Source organism: Lytechinus variegatus, chromosome 3, assembly GCF_018143015.1.
Source record: "Lytechinus variegatus isolate NC3 chromosome 3, Lvar_3.0, whole genome shotgun sequence".
In the NCBI taxonomy this organism is placed as follows: Eukaryota; Metazoa; Echinodermata; class Echinoidea; order Temnopleuroida; family Toxopneustidae; genus Lytechinus; species Lytechinus variegatus.
Window position 1 is genome coordinate 40,375,544 of NC_054742.1, and position 24,258 is coordinate 40,399,801.

At 36.0% G+C, this 24,258-nt stretch overlaps 1 protein-coding gene and 1 non-coding gene across 2 annotated transcripts; one reads left to right on the forward strand and one right to left on the reverse strand.

Moving 5' to 3' along the window:
* The first annotated feature begins 6,084 nt into the window (after positions 1-6,084).
* On the forward strand, positions 6,085-6,156 carry TRNAD-GUC. Its single transcript has one exon. It is a non-coding gene; the product is annotated as a tRNA-Asp (tRNA).
* A 1,540-nt stretch (positions 6,157-7,696) lies between these two features.
* Positions 7,697-14,420, reverse strand: LOC121411010 (NADH dehydrogenase [ubiquinone] 1 alpha subcomplex subunit 5-like). Its single transcript, XM_041603468.1, has 5 exons — positions 14,271-14,420; positions 11,888-11,932; positions 10,914-11,030; positions 9,628-9,693; positions 7,697-8,440 (listed from the first exon to the last, which is right to left on the reverse strand). Exons 1-5 carry the CDS (start codon positions 14,292-14,294, stop codon positions 8,342-8,344), a joined length of 351 nt encoding a protein of 116 aa, XP_041459402.1. The 5' UTR covers positions 14,295-14,420; the 3' UTR covers positions 7,697-8,341.
* Between the last annotated feature and the right edge of the window lie 9,838 nt (positions 14,421-24,258).

The following is a 24,258-nucleotide window of genomic DNA, read 5'->3' on the forward strand; positions in this document are numbered from 1 at the left end:
TTACTGTCTTATCCAGTGTTTATTTTTCCAACCATTACGTCATTTTAGGTACGGGTCCAAAGGGGAATCCCGAAATTCCTGGATCCCATTAGACGCGTGCTTCCGAATACACGTAATATGAGGACCCTACGTAGACGGCGGTATTCCACAATGGAGCCACTACGGAAATTAAAATACAAGGAGCAAAATACCATAATCGTGTAAAAAAGTTAAAAAAAGGTATTTGAGTGGAAACGTGAAATACCATCATAAAAATGCAGGAGCATGTTTGGATTTTTTCACCCATAAAATTATTTTCCCCGATCTGCCCCCTCAAATTTGATTTTGGTTTGCTTTTTGGAAGGTGTTTTCTTAGATAGCGTTATGAGCTAAAATTTTTCTGGGGGTTCAACATGGAATATTGCCTAAATTTGATAAAAAGTTGCGAGCGGGCGCAGCGAGATTTTGACATTCCAATCACAAAATCAAAGTTTGTGTGACTTTGAAGTAACATTTGAAAAATTATAGGCCTATATTTTTTTTACTTATTCCTTTTCTTTTCTCCCCATTTACTTGGGGGGGGGGGGGCAAAACCCCGATGTCATAAGAGTAATTTCTTAGCTTTGTTCTTAAAAAACAACTTGAAAAAACATGTAATAATATCATAGCCCTATTTAAAAAGTGAGAGCACGAAGCACGAGCTGATTATTTTGTGACCTTCATGATTGTTGTTCTCAAAATTGAATATAATAATTGGGCAATGTTTGCGAACCTGAAGAACATGCGTATGTACAAAGATAATTACTGTGAGCGCGAAGCGCAAGCAGGCATTATTTCAATATGGGTTCTGGCTTGATCGAAAAATAACCTGTGAAGGACGATTTGCACTTAGTCATAAGACGATACATCTTTCAACTTGTAGTTCAATTTTTTTGACATTGTGACTTAAAAGATTGACATTCTAAGCAATTTTAGAAATAAACGGTAAATTAGGTAAAAAAAATACAACAATTATTGATGCGAGCGCGAAAAATTTGTGATTTCAGATCTAAAAATGGGACGCTTTCTTCATGTTTGTTAAATCATAAAAAGGGATGTTCAAACATTAATGCGAGCGCCAACGGCATATTATTTTAGCACGTTTTGAATAAATAATGAAGCTGCGTAACTCAAATCACAAGACATTAGTGTGCACGTGTTTTAGAGTTAGAAAGCATCTGGTAATTCTGCATACATTTTATTTTTTCCCCATAAAAATAAATATTGTAAGCCCAAAGTGCGAGCGGAAAATATTTGATATTCCGGTATAAAAAGGGTGAATTTAAGCACTATTTAAAGCACTGTGTAGGGAAATTGCAAATTGTTAAATGTATGTGGATAGAGCCCTTAATCATTGTTAATGGAGCAAGTGCGGAACGCGAGCTGATATCTCTATCTTTATTTAAACCTAGGATCTGGACGGTCTAGCCGTAAGGACATTATTTTGGTCATCATTATGAAAATGATGACTATCTTCCTTTTCCCTTTCTAAGCGCGAAGCGTCCATATTCCTTTCTGAAGAGGGGACAATTTAGTTATTAGACATTCATGTACATTTTATGAATGAAAATTTAATAAGCCTTATGATTGAGTGAAATTTGTTGATAGTTATTATGAAGCAAGTCAACTGGATGCTTTAAGCACTTTTTAAATTATGAATAGATTCATGAGTTGATATATTTCTAACTATTAACGCAAGCGCAGGCCGCGAGATGATTTTCTTTTGATAAACGTAATAAAAGTGATTTTAAGAAGTTTGTTACAGAATTGATATAAAGAATATTTTGAAATAAACTAAGACAATTATGTAGGCCTACTTGGCAAATCAAATAATACCAGGACACAGCACAAAAAGTTGCAAATGAAATTCACATCATTGAAAGGACATTTTACAGAGCACTCTTGACGAAATTCAGTTGTAAATTAAACAATTAATAAAAGCTCGATGTCCGCGATGAAATATGTTTCGTATATTGACTTCAAAACCAGATAAAGCAATTATATCAGCCTATTTAGCAAGATATGTATCTCAACGAACAGGCCATGCGAGCGCGAGTGAAACTTGTTTACATTTTTTGCAATCATGTATTTAGAATGCAAGGAATTGTCATTATTATGTCCACAGTGGTGTACCGTGGGTCACGGCATTGTGGGGGCACCAGCAAAATATTTGATTCACTGAGTGAGCACGCGAAGGGCGCTCATTTGACAGTTATACTGACCTAATTGAGAAATTTTAAGGATAATGTCATTAAACGGATATGTATCTCACTGATCAAATAATGCGAGCGCGAAGCGCGAGCTGAATTTTTTATATTCACACCTAAAAAGGGACATTATAATCAAATTTGGTCATCACGATAGGTACCTGTCTTGTTAAATAAAGCGAGCGCGAAGCGTGAGCTGAAATTTTCGCATATTTTGACCCCAAACTGCGAGATTTTAAGGAATATATTTTAGAAATCCATTAAGAGTATGCATATCTCACCAAGTCATCTAATGCGAGTGCCAAGCGCTTGCTGATTTTATTAGAATTACATCTGAACACATGAAACACTTTTTGTAGTCATTGCAATCATGATTATCATACGCATCTCACTAATCAGATATTGCGAGCGCGAAGCGCGAGCTGAAAATTTAGACAATTTTTAATATTCAGATCAGAAGAAGGGACATTTTAAGGACTGATTTTAGAAATTCATGAAGAGCAGACATATCTCACCAATCCACTAATGCGAACGTAATCAGGGACAGGAAATGTTTCATATGTACGAAGATCTTAATATGGGGCGGCTTATGTCGAAAGGGTGGGTGCTGTCGCGTTAGGGTGCGTCAACGCGAACGCGAAGATTCGTCCAAAGCCCCCCCCCCCCCCGGTTTGGCCGAAAGGGTGCGTTGGGAGCGCCACGTCGCGTCGCGTTCACTGGAACGCGCCCTTTCGTCCAAAGCCCCCCCCCCCCCCCGGTTTGGACGAAAGGGTGTGTTTAATAATAATGAATAAATAAATACAAATATTTATAAGAAAGCTGAATATAAGGTATTTTGTCAAACATTGCCAAAGTTGCACGTAAAATAGTGGATTTTCAATCATTTAAAGCATTGACAATTTGAGGAAAAGAAAGAAAAGTTCAACTAAGAATAATAATGATAATAATAATAATAATGATAATAAAATCAGATACCCACCCTTGCAATAAGCCACTTGGCGCCAATTTTTCACTCCAAATTCATATCCTTAAATTCACTCTTTGGGGTGAAAATTATTATTATTATCATTATTATAAGTATTATTATTGTTATTATTTTTATTATACAAACAACACGCACATATTATTATTCACACATCACGCACACATACACAACAGATATATCTCACAAAATATACTGAGGCAGGGTCTCAAGTGTAAAATATAGTAAGGTAGGGTCTAAAGAGTTAAACGTTGTGAATGCTGACCCGACATCAATTTTGGCCTTGCCCTTCCAGGACACATCTGCCGTAAGTTTTATAATTTGGGGGACACCAAATATCTCCAGGTATACGAATGTTTTTCTTTGTAATAAATACACACCTGCAAAGTATAAAATTGAAGGTAAGTTACTTTTTTTTATTTGAAAGAACCTTGAAATCAGTCATAATTTTTACATGTATCAATATTACACCATAAAACATTTCCACCGAAAAATCCTCATGCAGCATGCCGTCATTGTTTTTTTACCTTAAAAAGAATGTTTGTGCCATATGATGATTTATGTTCCTATGCAAATTTCACATATCACTCGTCTTTTTTGTTTGTTCAGCTTTCTTATAAATATTTGTATTTATTTATTCATTATTATTAAACACACCCTTTCGTCCAAACCGGGGGGCTTTGGACGAAAGGGCGCGTTCCAGTGAACGCGACGCGACGTGGCGCTCCCAACGCACCCTTTCGGCCAAACCGGGGGGGGGGGGGGGCTTTGGACGAATCTTCGCGTTCGCGTTGACGCACCCTAACGCGACAGCACCATAGAAATATTAACTCTATGGACAGCACCCACCCTTTCGAAATAAGCCATATGGGGCAATCACTTTTTGAGTCATGTAAAAGAAGCATATGTCACTACATAAAACAATGATAACTCAAGTGCTAGGAAATATATTTGGTTTATATTGACTTGAAAACGGGATGTTTTAGTACTTCAGGATTATATATCTCGTTAAACAGACAATGCGAGCACCAGGAACAATGGAGACGTAGGCCCTGGGCAAATTATGTTTCATAAAGTTATGATAAAAATGTTTCTTATGTAATGTAACATCACATAATTATAATATAATGTAATATAACATTATAATGAATATTTTCTTCTTTCCCACTACGTTTCTCTTCCTTTCTCCCTCTTTCTTCATTCCCCCCCCCCTTTTTTTTGGGGGGGCAGCCAGAGGGGGGGGGGGGGTACGTGCCCCCGTAGTTACGCCACTGTATGTCCATATGGCAAATACCCCTCCAATATTATTTTTCTTACCCCATGATGGTTCAATGGTTTTATTAGAGATTACATTAAAAAAATTGACTTTCCATCTTAATCCCTTCCCAAAGACCCCAACATTGATGAAAGGGAAGAAACGAGGGCTTCTCTTCAATGTTATAATAAGGGCATAAGTATTTCGTTTGGAAATGGTGAACTGGCTCTTTATTTGCATTTTATGATTCAATCATTTTGTTTTATTTGTTAAGCGGTATTTTAGGAAGGATTTTTACCAATAAAGCAACAATCTCTAGTGATTTTTTTTTTTTTTTCTTTCGTAAAAAGTGGGGGATGTTTGTACAAGCCATCCCACCTCCTCGAAAAGTGGGGGGGGATATATCCCCCCATCCCCCCGGGATTTACGCCAGTGTCTTATTCACTCGTCTCCTTCTCTTTTCTCCTTCTTTCTTCCCTCCTTTCTTTCCCCTTCTTTTCTTTTTTTCTTTCTTTTCCTGTTTTGTTTTTTTTCCGGGGGGGGGGGCACCTCGGGTTTCCTCGCCCCTTAGATCCGCCTATGAAAATTGTGCAACTATACCGGACAATTAAAGTTATGAGGTCACGTTACTTTATTATTGCTTATTAGTTTTATTGCAATTACAATCACAAGCATAATCACAATTTTAAAATGTCTTTGGTAAAATTAATGGACTGAAATCGGGTAGCAAATAACAGTAAAAGAAAATCCTGCTTATCCGCATTTACATACTAATATTATAAGGGTTGAGATTTCAACACATTTCCCCATTAACGGCATATTTTTTTAATGCTAACAGCCTCAGTACTAAAATTAATAATCTAAATACGATGCTTTCATTCGAGTATGCAAAGATGAAACTACTTTTTGGTAATTCTCTAAACAAATCAATCTTAAATCATGAAGAGTTCTCAAAAGTTCGGGCATCCACTTATTGCTTCTTCTTTCACGGCAAAATGTTTCTTCTTCCTGCCGGTATTTCGCCGACAAGCCATGTTCGGTTGGATGTTTGAATCTGTAATAAAAGAAAAAAAAGGTAGCAACTAACAATATTGGTATTATAAGGGTTAAGAGACAACTTCAATTGAAAATAGAAATAAGGGTCTGCGAAAGAGAGACTACACGTGATTAGAACGGGAAATCGCCGTGTGTTCACATCGGCGGAAATTGGACAATCTGTGATATCGCGATATCAAAGTGTCTGCTGAGTATGTCCGCTCGCTTCAGGTTGGTAAGATTTAAGGTTTATACATCACATGTACTGTAAGTCGTCCAGCAACTCAGGCGCGGGCTTAGCGAGCGAGCGATAGCGCTTGTGGGGGGTGTGTCGAGAGGTGTGGCCGAAGCCGGGTCAACGAACGCGCATGCAATACAGTGAACTTGAAAAAAAAATCACTTAAAACCCCTGGCCGGGTTCCTTTGAAAGAAGTGATCTGGAGACCCTGACCGAAACTCGAGTATTTGGGTAGCTGATCTATCTCGAATCAGAAACATATTTTACAATGGCCGGGTCTGCGCTCACAGACTATTTACACCGGCTACGAATTATAAATTGTATTGATTTTCCCACTCATCTAACCAATTCCTTGGTAGTATAGTGGTGAGTATCTCCGCCTGTCACGCGGAAGACCGGGGTTCGATTCCCCGCCAAGGAGGTTCGCTTTTTTTTTTTATCATGAACTTTTTCTGAAAATTTATACACAACCAAATACTTTTTACCAAAATACAAAATCTTATTTATATAATTTTCACAGCATTTTAAATCACTGTAGCATACGGATGGGGGTACTTGTCCCCACATATTATTTTAATGACCAAGACACCCCCCCCAAAAAAAAAGGTTGAATTATATTATTTCATGGAAAAATCTATTTTAAAAAAATGAATTTTTGCTTGCTCGCTCACATTTGAAATATAAATTTTGCCTAATAAGCCAATAATATGTGCCCCCCCCCCATTAAGTATTGGCCTGATATTGGCACAATATGATCAAAGAATATCAGAGTTAAGGTCATAGTAAAAAAGTTTTTATTTTTATGTACGTCACATGTGGGCAGACTCCAATAAGTCATTGAATATTATTACAATTAATTGCAATTTTCAGGATACAATCTGAAATGTTATTTCGTAGACATTTCAACAAAAGACAAAATTGTCCTATCATGAACCATTTGAAGTTGTGATTTATGCGAGATTGAGTTGCTCACATGTGACGTTACAACAATCTTTAAAGCTCCATAACTTTATTACTTGATTGATGTTCATGACTTCCGGTTGGGTAGATTTCACATTGAAGTTTGGCCTATTATTACTTGGTTCTAATGCGGGTTACTCAACTTACTCTAGGTATATAATTAGGATAACACTTTGCTGCACACAGGTGGAACAGGTTTTCAAATCCTATACACTATTTCTCAACTTGTCAAATTCATACTAGCCCTACAAAACACAACCGTTAATTCAATGAATTCTAGATGCCACAAAAATTCTGAATATGTGGAAAAGCATGTACCCTATAAAACATGACATAATGACCCTTTTTCCCTAAAATTTCAAATGGGCTTTCACTTCAGAAACTTCTCTTTTCCCCTGATTTGGTAATTGTAGACACTATACATATTGTATGAAACATGGATCAAACAGAAACCACTACATTTAGTAATTGATTTTTTTCTGATACTGGTGTACGTCAATATATTTGAGTGCATCTGTTTATTACCTCCCCCCCTAAAAAAATAAATAAATACCTCATGCAAATCTGTTGAAGCCATACATGGGTCTATTTGAATGTCAAATCCACCCCAGACAAATTTTTATCTGAATCAATAGGGAATAATCTAACAAGCACAAAAATTCATTAAAATCTGATCTAAAATAAGACAGTTATGGCAGGATGTGCATATAACTGTTGTGTGAAATTAAACAAAATTTTAAAATGTCATAACTTTCTTATTTTACATCCGATTTTGATGAAATTTTCAGTGTTATGCTTGTTGGATTTTTCTCTTTATATTCAAATTAACTCTTTGTTGGAGTGAACTTGTCCTTTAAAAAGAATAATTCTGATCTGTTATTTTTTGATGTCGTATTCTATGCCAAAAAAAATGTAATCATAACATGGCTATAACATAGCTATAGATCTGAGGCATCATCACTATGTTGGTTTACAAGATGAAATATGGTACACAAGATCAATCAGCTTCATCAGACATTTTTTATTAGTATATCATACACACTGCAAATAAATCACCATATGTAATACATATCAATTGGTGTATATACATGTCGTTCAAGTGGACAAAAACTTGGGTGAAATACAAATAAGCAAGAATTCTCTGTAATTTTGTTTTAACAAAGAGATGAAAGTCCAGGCTACAAATATCAATGTATTCTTGGGAACATGTCTTCAGAAAGTTGATAAGCGATGTACACGTTTCAAAAGTTTATTGCAATAACTCAAGGCGAGGCATTAACAAATAATGATCAAAAGAGAAATGTTAAATGCTTACATTCAATTTGTTGTGGTTATTTCTACTCAATAAAAATACTTGCATAAACTGATGTAGACTGCAAGTTTGATAATACAGATATATTTTACTTCAGACAAAGAATGATAATATTTTACCTCTGAATGATTGAACTTAAGAATAACATCAGTTTTCTAAATAAATGAATCTTTCCAACACAACATATTCATCACTTTGTAGATTTAAATTAAGTCAAGTCTGAAGTTTGGTGAACATGCAGAACCCGATGCAATTCCTATGCATAAAACATCACTGCCATTCACTGCATCATATTTTAAACCAAGAACCCAATAAGACTACAATTTAAAAGAGTTCAAGGCCACTTCCATTGTCCAGGAGGGGCGTCTCCTCTAAGAGGTTCCCATGCCTTCCAGTCGGCCATCTTTCTTGCAAGTGAGAGTTCAGCTTCTGCCTGCAAAAAATAAAGACAAAGAGCCAGGGTGGGGTTTCACAAAGCCGTTTATAAAAGTAACCCATGAATTAACGACTATTCAACACTATAATTTAGAATGCCAAAATACAGGTTCACTAGCAAGTGAGAGCTTGGCTTCTTCCTGAAATGAAGGCCTGGGGGCTGTTTCATAAAACTGATCTGAAGAACTACACATGTATTCATGAAAACTTGAATATATGCTTAAGTTATCTTTACTACCTTTTTTGGGGCAGGGAATTTTTGCTTGACCCTATCTAGGCAGGGGTATTTTGGGAGTTCATATGGCCCCCCTTGAGATCTCTTAGCCATCGATCGCGCCGAGAATTGGTACAGTGGTTGTCTAGCACATAATGTACAAAATTGTATAGTAATTTATTTCATGCAAATTGCTATTAAGTGATTATGCTAATTTATGAGTAATTAGTATGCAAATTCATACTTTTTCCTCTAACTCCCTAAATAGAGCTTCAAATGTTCTAATTTTTGGTATAGAAACTCTTTGTGGTGTCCTTAGCAATTTTGCAAGATCAAATAATTTTCTCATGTATTATATTGCTTTTTGCAATTTCTTATGTATTTCTTTGTTTTTCTGACCTTCTGTTTTTGTTGGGGAGTCTTCTGATATTATAAAAAAGCATAAAATAAATACATTTAGACCAGCAAAACTAAAAATAATCATCATACATTAATGATTTTTGGTTGAAAACACAATTTGCATTGACTTTGTACACAAATCATGTTTTTGAGCAATTTTTTTTATGCACTTACACAATGTTGCTTAATTTTGGAACCACATACCCGGGTAACGTAAAATTGGTCTCAAAAGTTGCGCAAGACTTGAAAGTAAAAAGTCAGTGAGAGGCGCGGTCAAAAAATTTAGCACAGCGAAAGTATTGCGCAAATCGTTGAGGGGGGCCTCGGCCCCCCCCCTTCTGCCTAGATAGAGTTAAATCCATTACTTATAGAAGCTCTCTGTCAGATGATTGCTTATCTTACACATATCTACAATGTGTGTCATTTTGGCTGGTCAATTGTTGTAATTTTGTACCCTAGTAGAGACCAACAAATTTTCAGGTATTTACCCTGCCAACAGGAATAAAAAGGCATGCAATGCAATTGTGAGAAAAAAATAATTGTGGAAGTTTGTCAAAAGGCTAGTATCTTACTTGTAAAACAACTTCTTCTATTTGGCCTGCATTGAGCTTCTGTTCCACTTTCTGGACATCTCCTTCCTGAAAATTAGTATGAAAAATGATAATAATAATAGTGAACAACTGAAAGGGGAAGATCACAGATGTCAAAATACAATTTCATGTACAAATTACGAACCATTTTACCTGTGCATCCATTTTATCATACACATTATCTGGTATGATTCTATGAGAAAACTATATTCAGTCATCATGAATCTTTATTCCATTAATGAAAGGAAATCTATGGAATTTACATAATTTATGGGCCATAATTAACAAAATTCCTAACTCTTTTTCTTTGATTGATTACATATTTCAGGTTTTATGCCGAAAAGCCTAAAAAGAAAAATCTAGTTATTTTCATTTGGGTCAGGACTATTCATGACAAAAGTAAATTTCCATGTAACCAACACAATATACTGTACATCCACAACCATTATTTTATCCACAGCAATAACAGTTTAACACATATCAATACAGTATACAAATTATGGAAAATCACATCGTTTAGGATATTAATCCAGAAATATAGGTTATGGTACGATATAATCAATACCATTGTAATTTTCATGCACCCCTCATAACTTCAGTTTGATTTAACCTAGGCTTAGATAATTTGGTGTGTATGATTCTAGCATGGATCCCAGGAAGCCTACAAATTTTGTGGTCAAAAGGTCAAGGTCACAGTGATATTTTCATCTCATCTTTCCACAATTATTGTAAACGTGATAACTTCAGTTTAACTTAATCTAGGCTCATATAATTTTAAGTGTATGATACTAGCATGGATCCCATGAACCCTGTTGATTTTGAGCTAAAAAGGTCAAAGGTCAAGGTCACAGTGACATGCTTTTATCTAGGCCTTCTGAAGTCCTTGTAAACGTGATAACTGAAGTTATCCTTTCATTAATAACATAACCTAGGCTTATATAATTTGGTTTGTATGATATTAGCATGGATCCCAGGAAGCCTATTAATTTTTAGGTCAAAAGGTAAAGTCGCCACCTTTCACTCTTCTTGCTTGACCAATAGCTCCATTTTCCACTTTACAGGCGGGCGTATTAGGTACTCGCCCTAGCGACACTCTTGTTAAAGAATATATTCACACCTTCATATTGGTACCTTAATCAAATGCAAGACATGTGATCTACTTTCTTTTTTATTTCAAGAACTCTACAGACCAGTGATACCTGAGTTAACCTAAGAACAATAAACTTATTATTTTACTGATGGTAATCAAAAGAGGATGGTTAACTTACTGATTGCACAATAGAGAGCCTGTCATTTACAATCTGTTCAGTGTACTGTCTGTAAGATGCCTCTTTTGGCATCTGTTGTAAAGAGGCAAGGATCTTGCTATACAATATCCTCAATTTCTGCACATTATCAAACATAAAAAAAAATGCAAAAGGATATATAAGAATGTACAAATAAAATGTTGGTAAAAATGGATTTAGATTTCTTTTATATAGTGTTCCATTACTATTTTCACAAAGTGTCCAAAGAGACTGCAATCAATGAAAAATAATAAAATATTGATCATTACCTTGCACTTTATAATTGTTGAACTACACTATCATATCATATTTCTATAATCTCACAAATTCAAGAGTCCTTAACTAACAGTCTTACTTGATTCTTCAGTTATAAATTCAATCACTAACATCAAAACATGAACTTTTTGAAATATGTTTACCTACAAAATTATTTTCATCTGCTGAAGCTTTAGGAACATTGTGAAGATTTGCAAAGTACATATTATTAGAAAATATTATAAAAGTTTACTAATTCACTCTTTGATAGGTGAATTTATAAGGTTCTTATTTCTTAATTTCATTATGCTGCAAATAAACCCGACATTTACATAAATGCAAGTACGAATAATGCAAAAAAACAAACAGATGTCACCAGGCTTGGATGTCACAACAAATAATTGTGATCAATTTGCTTAAGAATGTCTTTCAATGATAACTGTCATTGTTCAGTACCATACGTACCATACTGGATTTGTATCACATCCCCAATATCATCTACTTTGAAAATCTTTATCAATTCAAGACCAATAAATACCATTTGAATATACATGTACTTGCCAAACAGTTCAATTTATTTCAATGAAGTACAATCTTTGAAGTTATTTTTTTGTTCTTAACATCTAAATCCATACACTTATTAAATTCAATCTGAAAAGTTCAAGAGCTTGTTTAGTGGCTAGTCCACCAATTAAACATACCTCATGAGGCTTAGCCTCAACTGCTATTCCAACCAAACCAGTGGTCTACAAAAGAAAAAGAAGTAATAAATGATTTAGAATAATCAGGCTCTATATTAATCTATGGTCTGACCCATTTGGACTTTGATGCCATTTGCTGGCCTTGATGCTCCTCTCCAGTCTCGGCAAGATTTGTTAATTGCCCTTTTAATTTTCCATTGTGTTATAATATAGAAATGGGAAAGATTTCAAAACATTGCATGCGATCGGTCGCTGATCGATCGCGATCGCATGCGATGTTTTGAAATCAGCCGTGAATAATACGTGTGAGGAAAAAGATACTGGCCCGAATCACCCATTTTGAGGATAACCGGAGGATTAAGTCATTCATCTTTCTCGTTATGTTTTTTTTCTTTAATTTTTACGATAAACACGATTGCCATCCCACCTTTGTGACTCGGTACATCCGAATAGGTTCACCATCCCGAAGTTCGGTTAGGTGGAGCGTAGTGTAGCAGTAGTGAAGTGGAGTGGAGCCCCGGGGGGGGGGGGGGGCACTCGACTAAAAAAGTGGTGGGGGTGTGCCGCGGGCGAGACAAAAACGGGGGCCTTGGAGCGGGCTCATTGTAAAAAGGAGGGTCCTCGGAACGGGCTTCGGAACGACAAATCTTTGTGAAAACGGGGGTCCTTGGAACGGATCGCCAGCGTGTGAGTGCGTATACCGTAAGGGCACTAGTATTCAACCCGTTTGGAGAGTTTCCTCAAATATATAGAAACACAGAATTTACCTGAATTTCAGACCCGTCTTATTTCTAAGAGCAAATGCTGGTTATTCGTTTTCCGTTATTTTTTTCTTCAACCAGTCAACTGTGTGCGCGGGTAATCGAGTTATACGGCGACGGTTTTTTGCACTAGTATTCAACCTGTCTGCACTAGTATTCAACCTAGCGATGAAAAATGGTCCTGTCTCTCAATCTGCCCTTGTCCCATCCGACTATGGACTAGACCATTTGAGATGAGACCAGACAGGGAATTAATCAAAGCCAGAGACTTACATAGATCTAGATCTAATATACCAATATAAACCCTTTTGAGATTTGCTATCTATCCTCACTTGGTTGAATACTAGTGCAATTCAGTGCAAAAGGCCATCGGCGCATAATTCGATCCTACGCGCATACAGTCGACAGATTGATAAAGAAAATACCGACAACAGATTACCCTGGAAATAACAAAGGTATGAAATTAAGATAGTTTCCATATTTCTAAATATTTTTGGAAATATGTCAAAATCTTTGAATTATGCCGGGTTGAATACTAGTGCCCTTACGGTACATCCCTATGGAACGGTCATGCGTGCATGATGCAGCTAGCGCGGCCTCCGCTGGGGGGAGCTCCGCGGCCGCTTTTCACCAAAATTGCAGCTCATTCAATGCGATCGGAGCGGCGTAAAGAAAAATATGCGATGCTTTGGAGCGGATTTCCCTCTTCTTTTTTCTCGATAAGAAGAAAATGCTATGCCTTGGAACGGATATTCGAGTGTGAAAATGGGGGTCCCCTCCGCGGCACATACCCACTATGCATTATATACTGAGTGCCCCCCCCCCCGGGAGTGGAGCCTGCACGAACTTCGCCCGAGGTCCCTGGCGCCCGGGGGGGGCACTCGACCAAAAAAGTGGTGGGGGTGTGCCGCGGGCGAGACAAAAAACGGGGGCCTTGGAGCGGGCTTATTGTAAAAAGGAGGGTCCTCGGAACGGGCTTCGGAACGACAAATGTTTGTGAAAACGGGGGTCCTTGGAACGGATCGGCAGCGTGTGAGCGCGTATGCAAACTATGCATCCCTACGGAACGGTCATGCGTGCATGATGCAGCTAGCGCGGCCTCCGCCGAGGAGCTCTGCGGCCGCTTTTCACCAAAATTGCAGCTCATTTAACGCGATCGTAGCGGCATAACGAAAAATATGCGAAGCTTTGGAGCGGATTTCTCTCTTCTTTTTTCTCGATAAGAAGAAAATGTTATGCCTTGGAGCGGCTTTCTTTGTTCTTTTTCTCAACAAGGCAAAAATGCTATGCCTTGGAACGGAAATTTGAGTGTAAAAATGGGGGTCCCCTCCGCGGCACATACCCACTATGCATTATATACTGAGTGCCCCCCCCCCGGGCCCTGGCGCCTGGCCTGGGTTAGCCAAGTGCCAGCTAACTCTTAAAGTTAACTCTTACACTACAGTCCCACACATTCACGTTCATGTCAAATTCAGCAGGAGGTAGAGAATGCGCTTCTAATCTACTTGTATTAATTATACATTAAGGACTCCCGCACGTACAAAAATATTCATGCTTAATAGACCAAAAACATAAGAGCTACTTTTGACGCCGAAAAGAAAACAATTTTCTACCAACTTCACCTTTTTAATAGCACCTGACATCATGGATATATGGATAGTGGCTTAGCTCAGCTCAGTCGTACACGCACAGCATTCAGCTCAGAGCCAAGATCAAGATAGAAGAGAAGAATTGAATAGTGGTTAACGTATAGCGCATATCGTTGTAGTACACGGAGAGATCACCTCTTGACAGTAGAGTACCGGTATATGCTGTCAAACGACATATCATTGCGGCCGTCACTGCGCTTTTCAGTTTTCTTCAAATTTCGAGAAGCTGTGATAAAAATGGAATTTTATAACATTTTTCCATGAAACACTTTAGAGCCTAAGTGTTGAAACATTATCCCGAACATTATAAACCATAAATAGACCATTTTGTAAAACATATAATTCAGAGAAAATTGACCTATATTACTTTTTTGCATAACTTACATACAATTTATTTTTTCAAGTTGTTATTTCCCTTCAAGTATTCTAAGCCTGACTGCTTGGATCCACAGCACTTCCAGAATCTCGGGTAAAGGTAAATGGACAATAATCAAGATAACACACTGAAACAGCATTCTGAGGACCATGTATTGATAGCAAAGTAAATGTGCATATTATTATATCAGTGGCGTAACTGCGGGGGGATGGGGGTTCGTGCCCACCCCCCCCCCCCCTCCCCATCGGCTGGCAAAAAATAAATAAACAGAGAAAGGGAAAGAAACGAAGTGGGAAAGAAGAAATTATTGTTCATTATAAGGTTATATTATATTTTAATTATGTTATGTTATTTTACATTAAAAAACTTTTCATAGCCTTTATGAATTACATATAATTTGCTCAGGGCCTATATGTCTTCATTGTTCCTGGTGCATGCATTTTCTGTTTAACGAGATATATAACCCTGTTGTCTAGGTTGTACTAATTAAAACCTCCAGTTTTCAAGTCACTATACACCAAATAATATATTTCCTTCTCGGGTTATTATTGTTTTAAGTAGTGACATATTATGCTTCTTTTTCATGACTACTTAAAGGACAAGCTCACCCCAACGAAAAGTATATTTGCATAAAAAGAGTAAAATCCAACAAGCATAAAACTGAAAATTTAATCAAAAGCGGATGTAAAGAAGAACTTGACATTTTCAAGTTTGGCTTATTTTCACAAACAGTGATATGCACATCCTGGTCGGTATGCAAATAAGGAGACTGATGACGTCATCCAATCACTTTGTATTTTATTATATGACATCTGAAATATTCAAATTTTCTCCTCGTTGTCAAGTGAAACAATTATCAATTGCTCCCTGAACATTTGGAATTAGCATTGTGTAATATATAGTGCAGGCAATTAATTGGCCCTTATTGTCAAATCTGTAATGAAATATTGTATAATTTAAAGAATAAAAATCCAAAGAAATAGTGAGTGAGGGACATCATCGACTGTCTCATTTGCTTGTCACTGAGTTGTGCATATCAATGTTTTGTGAATGATAAGCGAAACTTTAAAATGTCATGACCTTCTTATTTTACATCCGATTTTGATAAATTTTTCAGTGTTATGCTAGTTTGATTTTTCTCTATTCTGGGGGTGGACTTGACCTTTAAAGTCATTGCCCCATTTTAAGGTCCTATATAATATAAAACATTTCCTGTCCGTGCTTAAGTTCGCATTAGTGGATTGGTGAGATATATCTGCTCTTCATGAATTCCTAAAATCAATCCATAAAATGTCCCTTTTTTCTGATCTGAATATAAAAAAAAAATAGCTCACGCTTCGCGTTTGCATCATTTGGTTAGTGAAATGCGTATGGTCTTCGTGAATTCCTACAAACAGGCCTTAAAATTACCCTCTTCAAGCTTGAATTTCCTAAATTATCAGCTCGCGATCGCAATATTTGATAAGTGAGATGCGTATATGTTATGATTACGATGACTACAACTTCGTGCTTCATGTGTTTAGATGTAATTCTAACAAAATCAACAAGCGCTTGGCACTCGCATTGGATAATAAAATATAGTCCCTGTTTGGGGTCAATATTTCAACTTCGCGCTCGCATTGTTTGTTTAGCGAGACAGGTACGTATCTCAATTACAAAAAATTGCTTACAATGTCCCTTTTTAGGTCTGAATGTCAGAAATATTCAGCTCGCGCTTCGTGCTCTCATTATTTGATCAGTGAGATATAAATCCGTTTAATGGCACTGTCTTCAAAATGTCTCTTATTAGTCCAGTAGACGGTCTCATAGGCCATGAACAAGACCTGGAAAAGTTGTTAAGTACAAGGTTTTTTTGTTGATTCGTGTTCTAAATGGGTATTGAAGTAAATTCAGCTTGTTGCCACCTTGGCAACCTTGAGCAATTTTTTTAATTAGCCTAATTAGCATAATTTATGTACGATATGTAATATAGTTCTCTTAATCCAGAAAGACTAAAAACATAAACAATATCATTTTTCTAAGAGGTCCTGTGACATTGAATCCATGCATAATAATATTTTAAATATCTAAGTTATACAATTATCGTAATCAGCCTAATTAGCATAATGAGCTAATTAGCATAAGTGTAATACACTGTATATATGTATTTGTGGATGTCTATCCAGAAAATTCCCAATACGTAAATAATACAACCCTTTTATGGTTTTCTATAGCGAGGAATTCATTTATGACATTATTTTTCCATTTTAAGCAATGTAATCGCTGTAATTAGCATAATTAGCATAATGCACTAATTAACATATGTGTGTAATATAAAATACACATTTCTTTGTCATTTCATATCGAGAATGCCCGAAAAATGAATAATACAGCTATCCTATGGTTTTCTATGGCGAGGAATTCATTTATGACAATATTTTTCCATTTTAACCAATGCAGTCGCTGCAATTAGCATAATCAACCTAATGCACTAATTAACATATACATATAGATATGTACTACAACAGCCTGAAAACATAAATAATACAGCTATCCTATGGTATTCTATGAGGAATTCTTTTGTGAAATTATTTTTCCCGTTTAACAAATGTTATTTTCAATTAGCGTAATTAGCATAATGCGCTAATTAACTTATGAGCAATATTTTACATAATATGAATATGCCTCTGGCAGTCTCGCCTGCATTACGCGATTTTATATAGCAGCAGTTTTGGCTTTGAAAACAGCTATTGCATAAAATATTCACGTAAGAACAATTCATATGATGTCCATTGATCCAAAATGGTCTTAGACCATGATCAAATGACCTAACATGTGTGCAAAACAATCCTTCATCCTTGATTACCCATATGTTTATGTTTCATGAACTAAAGCCATAAACTTTCTAAGATATGATGCCAAGTTAAAAAATACCCCTAACATGGCCAAAGTTCACTGACCTTACCTTTGATCTTGGTCATTTGACCTGAGATGCGGACAGGATATACAAGGATAGGGCTACATGGTTGCATTTATGTCCAAGTTTCATTAACTACATGTGGGTCCATTAACTTTTAAAGTTATGACAATTCCACAAATACCCCCAACATGGCCAAAGTTCATTGACGCAAAGTGACCTTTGACCTAGGTCATGTGACCTGAAACTCAAACAGAATATTCAGTATTACTTGATTACCCTTATGTTTAAGTTTCGTAAACTATATAGGTCCATACACTTTCTAGGTTATGACGACATTTCAAAAACTTATCCTTGGTTTAGATTTCGATATGTGTTCCCCCAACAAGATCTTAGTTCATTGGCCGTAAATGACCATTGACCTAAGGCAAGATGTGAGTAATGCTTGATTACTTTTATGTCCCAGTTTCATGAACTAGCTTCATATACTTTCTAAGTTATGACATTTACATTGCTTGGTTTATATGATATCAATGTTGACGACGTTGCCATCGCCGCCACCGTCGGAAAAGCGGCGCCTATAGTTTCCCTCTGCTATTATGCAGGCGAGACAATAACTTCAGTGACAACGAAAAAATGTTTGCACCTGTATTTTAATTACCACTAACCATAGGATAGCTGTATTTTTTCATGTTTTCAGGCACACTCGATATAAACTAACATAGAAAAAAATGAAAATCCATAACTCATTGTTCGAAACAGACATAAAATGAAATACTCCGAAAAATTTGCTTTGCCCAATTGATCGTGGGCCAGGCAGCCACTGAGCAGGGCCAGATCGACGAGGCTCTATCCATTTAATCGTTGAACGCCAAACAGGGTAGCAGCAACTCCCATCTTTTAACGTCTTTTGGTCTGACGCGGCCGGGATTTGAACCCCCGACCTCCCGGTTGTAAGACGGACGCTCAACTGAACCACCACACTGGTGATAGGAATATATACTTTAAATATTGCACATAGATGTTAATTAGTGCATTGGGCCAGTAATTCTAATTAAGGTATTGACATTGGTTAAAAATTACTGTCATTAATGAATTCATCAACATAAAAAAACATTAGAAGAGCTGTATTATATATGTTTTCAGGCCGATGTAGACAATACTTTGGCACAGAAATCTATTATATATTAATTAGCGCATTATGTTTATTAAGCTAATTGTAACAATAACATTGTTTAAATGAAAAAACATAATGTCACAAAATAATTCCTCATCGAAAAACTATAGGATAGCTGTATTATTTATGTTTTCGGGAATTCTCACTCAGTATAAAATGACAAAGGAATATATGTATTGCACATATATGTTAATTAGCGCATTATGCTAATTATACTAATTACGAAAATTACTTTGGTAAAAAGGGGAAAAAATAATGTCAGAAATTAATTCCTCGTCATAGAAAACCATGTGATAGTTGTATTATTTATGTATTTGGCATTTTCGATATAAAATGACAAAAGAATGTATATATTGCACATAATATGTAATTAGCGCATTATAATTATGCTGATTACGACAATTACATTGGTAAGAAGGGAAAAATAATGTCATAAATGAATTCCTCGCAATAGAAAACAAGTATAGGGTAGCTGTATTAATCATGTTTTCAGACATTCTCGAAATGAAATGATAAAGAAATATATATTTTCATATGTATTACACATATACATGTATATGTGTTAATTAGTGCATTATGCTAATTATCTTAATTAGAGCAATTACATTGGTTGAAATTGAAAAATAATGTCATAAATGAAATCCTCGCTATAGAAAACCCTGAAAGATGCATTAACTATATATCGGGTATTTTCGGATAGACATCCACAAATACGTATATTTTACACTTATGCTAATTAGCTCATTATGCTAATTAGGCTGATTACGATTATTGCATAACTTAAATATTTAAATTATTGCTATAAATCGATTCCTCGTCACAGGACCTCTTAGTAAAATGACATTATTTATGTTTTTTAATCCTTCTGGTTAAGAGAAGTAGCATTTTACATATGTAATATGCTAATTAGATGATTATGCTAATTAGGCTAATTAAAAAAAATGCTAAAGGTTGCCAAGGTGGCAACCAAGCTGAATTTACTTCAGTACCCATCTAGAACGCAAATCAACAAAAAAACTTGTACTTAACAACTTTTCCAGGTATGAAAAATATCTACTGGACTATATGGGCTATTAGGTCAGTATACCTGGCGGCGCGCTCATACACTAAGTAACTAAAATTTTCTGCTGTTGCCCCCCCCCCCATACCGTGACCCACGGTACGCCACTGATTATTATTATTATTATCATTATTATTATTGTTGTTTCTGTTGTATTCTTGTTATTATTGTAAGGAAACCAGCTAAATGCGATTAAAAAAAATCATCAAATATGTAGGGATTGTATGCCCTATCGAGACCTATTTATTCGATACAAGCAGCAATTACCTGTGGCAGCGGCAGCACAGGTGTATATCATTTTTTATCAAGGTGTGTGTGTTTTAGGGAGTAACATGTATGTACAGCTACACTGCCTATTCACACTGAAAGCCAAGCAGTTTATTGATGAAATATATTTAAACAACTGATTCATAGCAGACTTCTCTTTCAATTAATATAGATATATAGGAGGTTCAATTAAGTTAAGCATCTTGGGTTGAACTGGAAGAACTTCAATTATTATTACAGAGTGAAATCCATATCTACCTATAAAATGGAAAAATGGAACTTTCATTTCATTTCGTTTATTTCCATTTTCAACAATTACAGTTTGTTTTGTACATTTCGACATGCAAACAACAAGACATATGTCAAGTATCCCTGTATAAAAATTATGTTCAAGATTATTACATATCAGGTTGGAAATTGAGGAGGTTGCTAAAAAGCGGAGCTTGTGGAGTGCAGCCTCCTATAAAAAAAAATCAAAATAACTTGAGCATAAACCAGTTGAATTAAAAAGAAATAAGGGAAATTAAAATAGAAAAGGAAATACGAAAAGAGATTAAAGGTCTCCAGAAACCGGCCCCAGTACTCACAAACGGACCTCGTTGATCAACAGGAACACGAAAGAGATGGAAATGACTGTACGTCACATGATAATCAGGTTTGATTTAAAAAAATACAAGAGTTTGGGTAATGAAGATTTAATTCAATGGTTATCTTGGAGAAATTTTTTGAACTTATATATGAAGGAATTCAGGCTTGGTGATTCTTATATTAGTAATAGTTCCCAAGAGTCTAGGGCCTTCAAAAGTAAAAATTGATTTTGCAAGGATGGTCCGGGGTAGAGGTAAATGGAATTCATCTGATTGACGTGTGGGGCATTTGTGAAGAGTTAGTGTTAAATGAATAATTAAATATGGGTGGTAGCATGTTATTGTTTAATTGATACATGAATTGACTTAAGTTATTGGTACAGTGTTTTTATTTTCAGAATGTTATTGTTGAAAATAAGTGATCTGTGTGGGATCTCCATGCAGGACAAGTTGAAAATAACACGCAACGCCTTCTTTTGTAAAAGCAATATTCTATCTAGGTTGGTTGATTGTGTATTTTCCCAAAACAATCGCTCCATAATTTAGATATGGTAAAATTAATGTTGAATAAGGCATTTTTAGGGAGGAAGTTGGAAGAAAAAAAATAACTTTGTTGATGACACCAACATTGTCTGCAATTGCATTTATAAATGCCATTTCGGCCGTTGCCATGGCAACGGATTAATTTCTCCAAAATAACATACATTCTCAATTTAATGCTAAATAAACATGGTATGGATGACCGAATTGATCATTTTGAAGTATCCAATTTAATACATATGAAATTTAGAAATATTCAAGATCACTGAGATAATTCAAATTGGTCAGTTGCCGTGGTAACGGCTTATTCCCCCCCCCCCCCAGAAAAGTAAAAAAAATCATTGAAAAGTTGTAGAATCTGATTTATCTTTAATTTCCCATAATTTTACAGTGGTAAACAAAAACATGTTGCTTGCTAAATGTATAAATAACATTTAAGCCATTGCCATGACAACCAAATAACATCAAATTTACGAAACAACGTGGTTGACAAGACAATGAACAGATAAAAAATACAATTAGAATTGACTTAATCTGTATGCTTAAGTTTTGACCCACTCATTTGAAGAAAAATTACAGTAAGTAATCTGCATGAGTTTTTTTTAGAAGGATAACATTATTTGGTGCCTTGGTAATGCTTGAATTTAATCAAAATATCAAAGTTGCCAAGGGCCCGTTGCCATGGCAACAGCTTATTTTAAAAAATATTGATGAAAATATAGAATATGATCATCGTTCCATTTCCCCTAATTTTAAGGTACTAATCAAGATATGTTTGTGCTAAATGAATAAATATAAAATCTTAAGCCATTACCATATGGCAACCAAATCACATCTAATTAAAAAACAACAACATATGGAAGACAAGTGGCCTGTTGCATAAAACTTTGTACCTGAGAAAACTCTGGTAAAAACTGAAAACTAAGGTTAGTCTGATTTCTGCCATTGACTTTAACACAGGGTAAAAACTCCGGTAAAAACAACCTGAGTTTTCTCAGGTAAAAATTTTTATGCAACGGGCCTCAGGTTACGCCCGTTGCATAAAAATTTTTACCTGAGAAAACTCAGGTTGTGGACAGGTGGAAAACGCAATAACATTAACTCAATATCAACAGGTGGAAAATGCAATAACATTAACTCAATATGCGTAAGGTTTGGCCCAGTCATTTAATTTTGAACAAAAATTGCAGTGAGTGTTCTGCATGAGTTCATTAGAATAATGAATTGATGTTGCCTAGGTAATACTTGAATTTAATGGCAAATATCAATGTTGCAAATATCCTGTTACCATGGCAACAGCTCATTTTTCCCAAGAAAAGTATCAGCTTTGATGAAAAAGAAAACATTGTAGAATCTGATTTTTCTTTTATAACCCCTAATTTTAGGGTGTTATAAGCATACATATGCTTGTTGTTTTTACATAAATAACATATTCAGCCATTGCCATGGCAACCAATTAAGATATAATTTACAAACGAGCGGGAGAGAGAGAGACATGTTTAGAGGGTTCGAGGGATAGAGAGGGGAAGGGGGCCATGTATGCAACGATTCAATAATGAAAATGCAAAATGAAACATTTAACACAATATTCATTTGAGATATTTTGTTTAAATTTCATAAGATTCATATACAGTTTATGTATGCATTAATTCAACCTACATGCACATTTCAAATACTTAGCATTTGATATTTTTATTTTCTTTATCTTTTTCAGTAATCAGAAAAAGCCTTCAGCAGGAAAACAATTCACTGACTCTGAACAGGATCTAACATCCTGTTCAGATATTTATAAACAGGATCTTACGTACTGTTCAGACCATTTTCTGATGCAGGGTCAAATTGATACCATGATACAGGCGCGTACGCAAGGGGGGGGGTTAGGGGGTTCAAACCCCCCCCCCCCTTTTCGTTTCCTTTTTTTTCCTTTTTTTTCTTTTTTTTTTTGCTTGTCTCCCCAGAGGTCGGTCTGGTCAAGGAGTTATCGGGCAAGCGCCTGATAACTCCTTGGTCTGGTTACGGACAGTTCCCCTACCCAATAATGTATATGACAGCAATAATGAACAGAATCTCATGTTTCCGACGAAAAACACAGAAAAAATTTCCGCTCGCTTCGGTCGCTCCATTTTATTATATCTTTTATTTCCGCATGTCGCCGACATGATCACGGTATCGCCATTAACAAGGCCATACATGATTATCATGATGTATACTCATGAATACAAGTGAACCAAGACAAAGACATACGTTTTCTTGCAAAATATGTTTTACCAATATGAAAGCCAAAATGACGGAAAACGCTAAAATGTCGGTTAGCTCGCTCCGCTCGCTCGTAATAATTTATGAAATTCCATAAGTATCTGGTCTCCTGTTCAAGGCCGTATTATGAGTGTTACGAATAGAAGGACATGTAGCATCGACTAATACTTGATTTACTAACAAACTATTGACAAGAAATGTTTGTTTTGACGGGAAAACGCGAAAATTTTGCTCGCTCGTAATCATTTATGAAATATCTTAAGTTTCTAGTCTCTTGATCAAGGCCATATCATGACACTTACTAGCAGGAGGACATGTATCATCAACTAATATGTAATCATTACCAACAAGCTATTGAGAAGAATTGTATGTTTTGACGGAAAAACGCAAACATTTCGGCTCGCTCGCTCCGCTCGATCGCTCGTAATTATTCATGACATTTCTCAAGTTTCTAGTGTTCTGATCAAGGCCATATCATGAGTGCTACGATCCGAAGGACATGTAGCATCGACTATGATACCAACAAACTATTGACAAAAAGGTTATGTTTTCAACGCAAACGAGAACATTTCTGCTCGCTCGCGGGTCATGACCGCACTTTTACATACCCCATCCCCACTTAAATGTTATTGTCTTATTTGCAGCGCTGAAAAAAAAATCATCACCTCCCCCCCACCCGCTCATCACTTTTTAGAGACTGGGCGGGAGATTAAAAAAAAAATCAGCTCGAAACCCCCCCCCCCCTTTCAAAAATCCTGCGAGCGCGCCTGCCTTGATATAAATGCATTATTTAGTATTTAAT

Bases quoted from the DNA above. Each gene is read 5' to 3' on its own strand.
- LOC121411010 (XM_041603468.1), bottom strand. From the start codon at position 14,294: ATGATGTCAGGTGCTATTAAAAAG. The intron at 11,031-11,887 runs GTATGTTTAATT...GATAATGTGCAG, and splicing joins TTGAGGCTAAGCCTCATGAG to AAATTGAGGATATTGTATAG. The intron at 9,694-10,913 runs GTAAGTTAACCA...ACTAATTTTCAG, and splicing joins GGCTCTCTATTGTGCAATCA to GAAGGAGATGTCCAGAAAGT.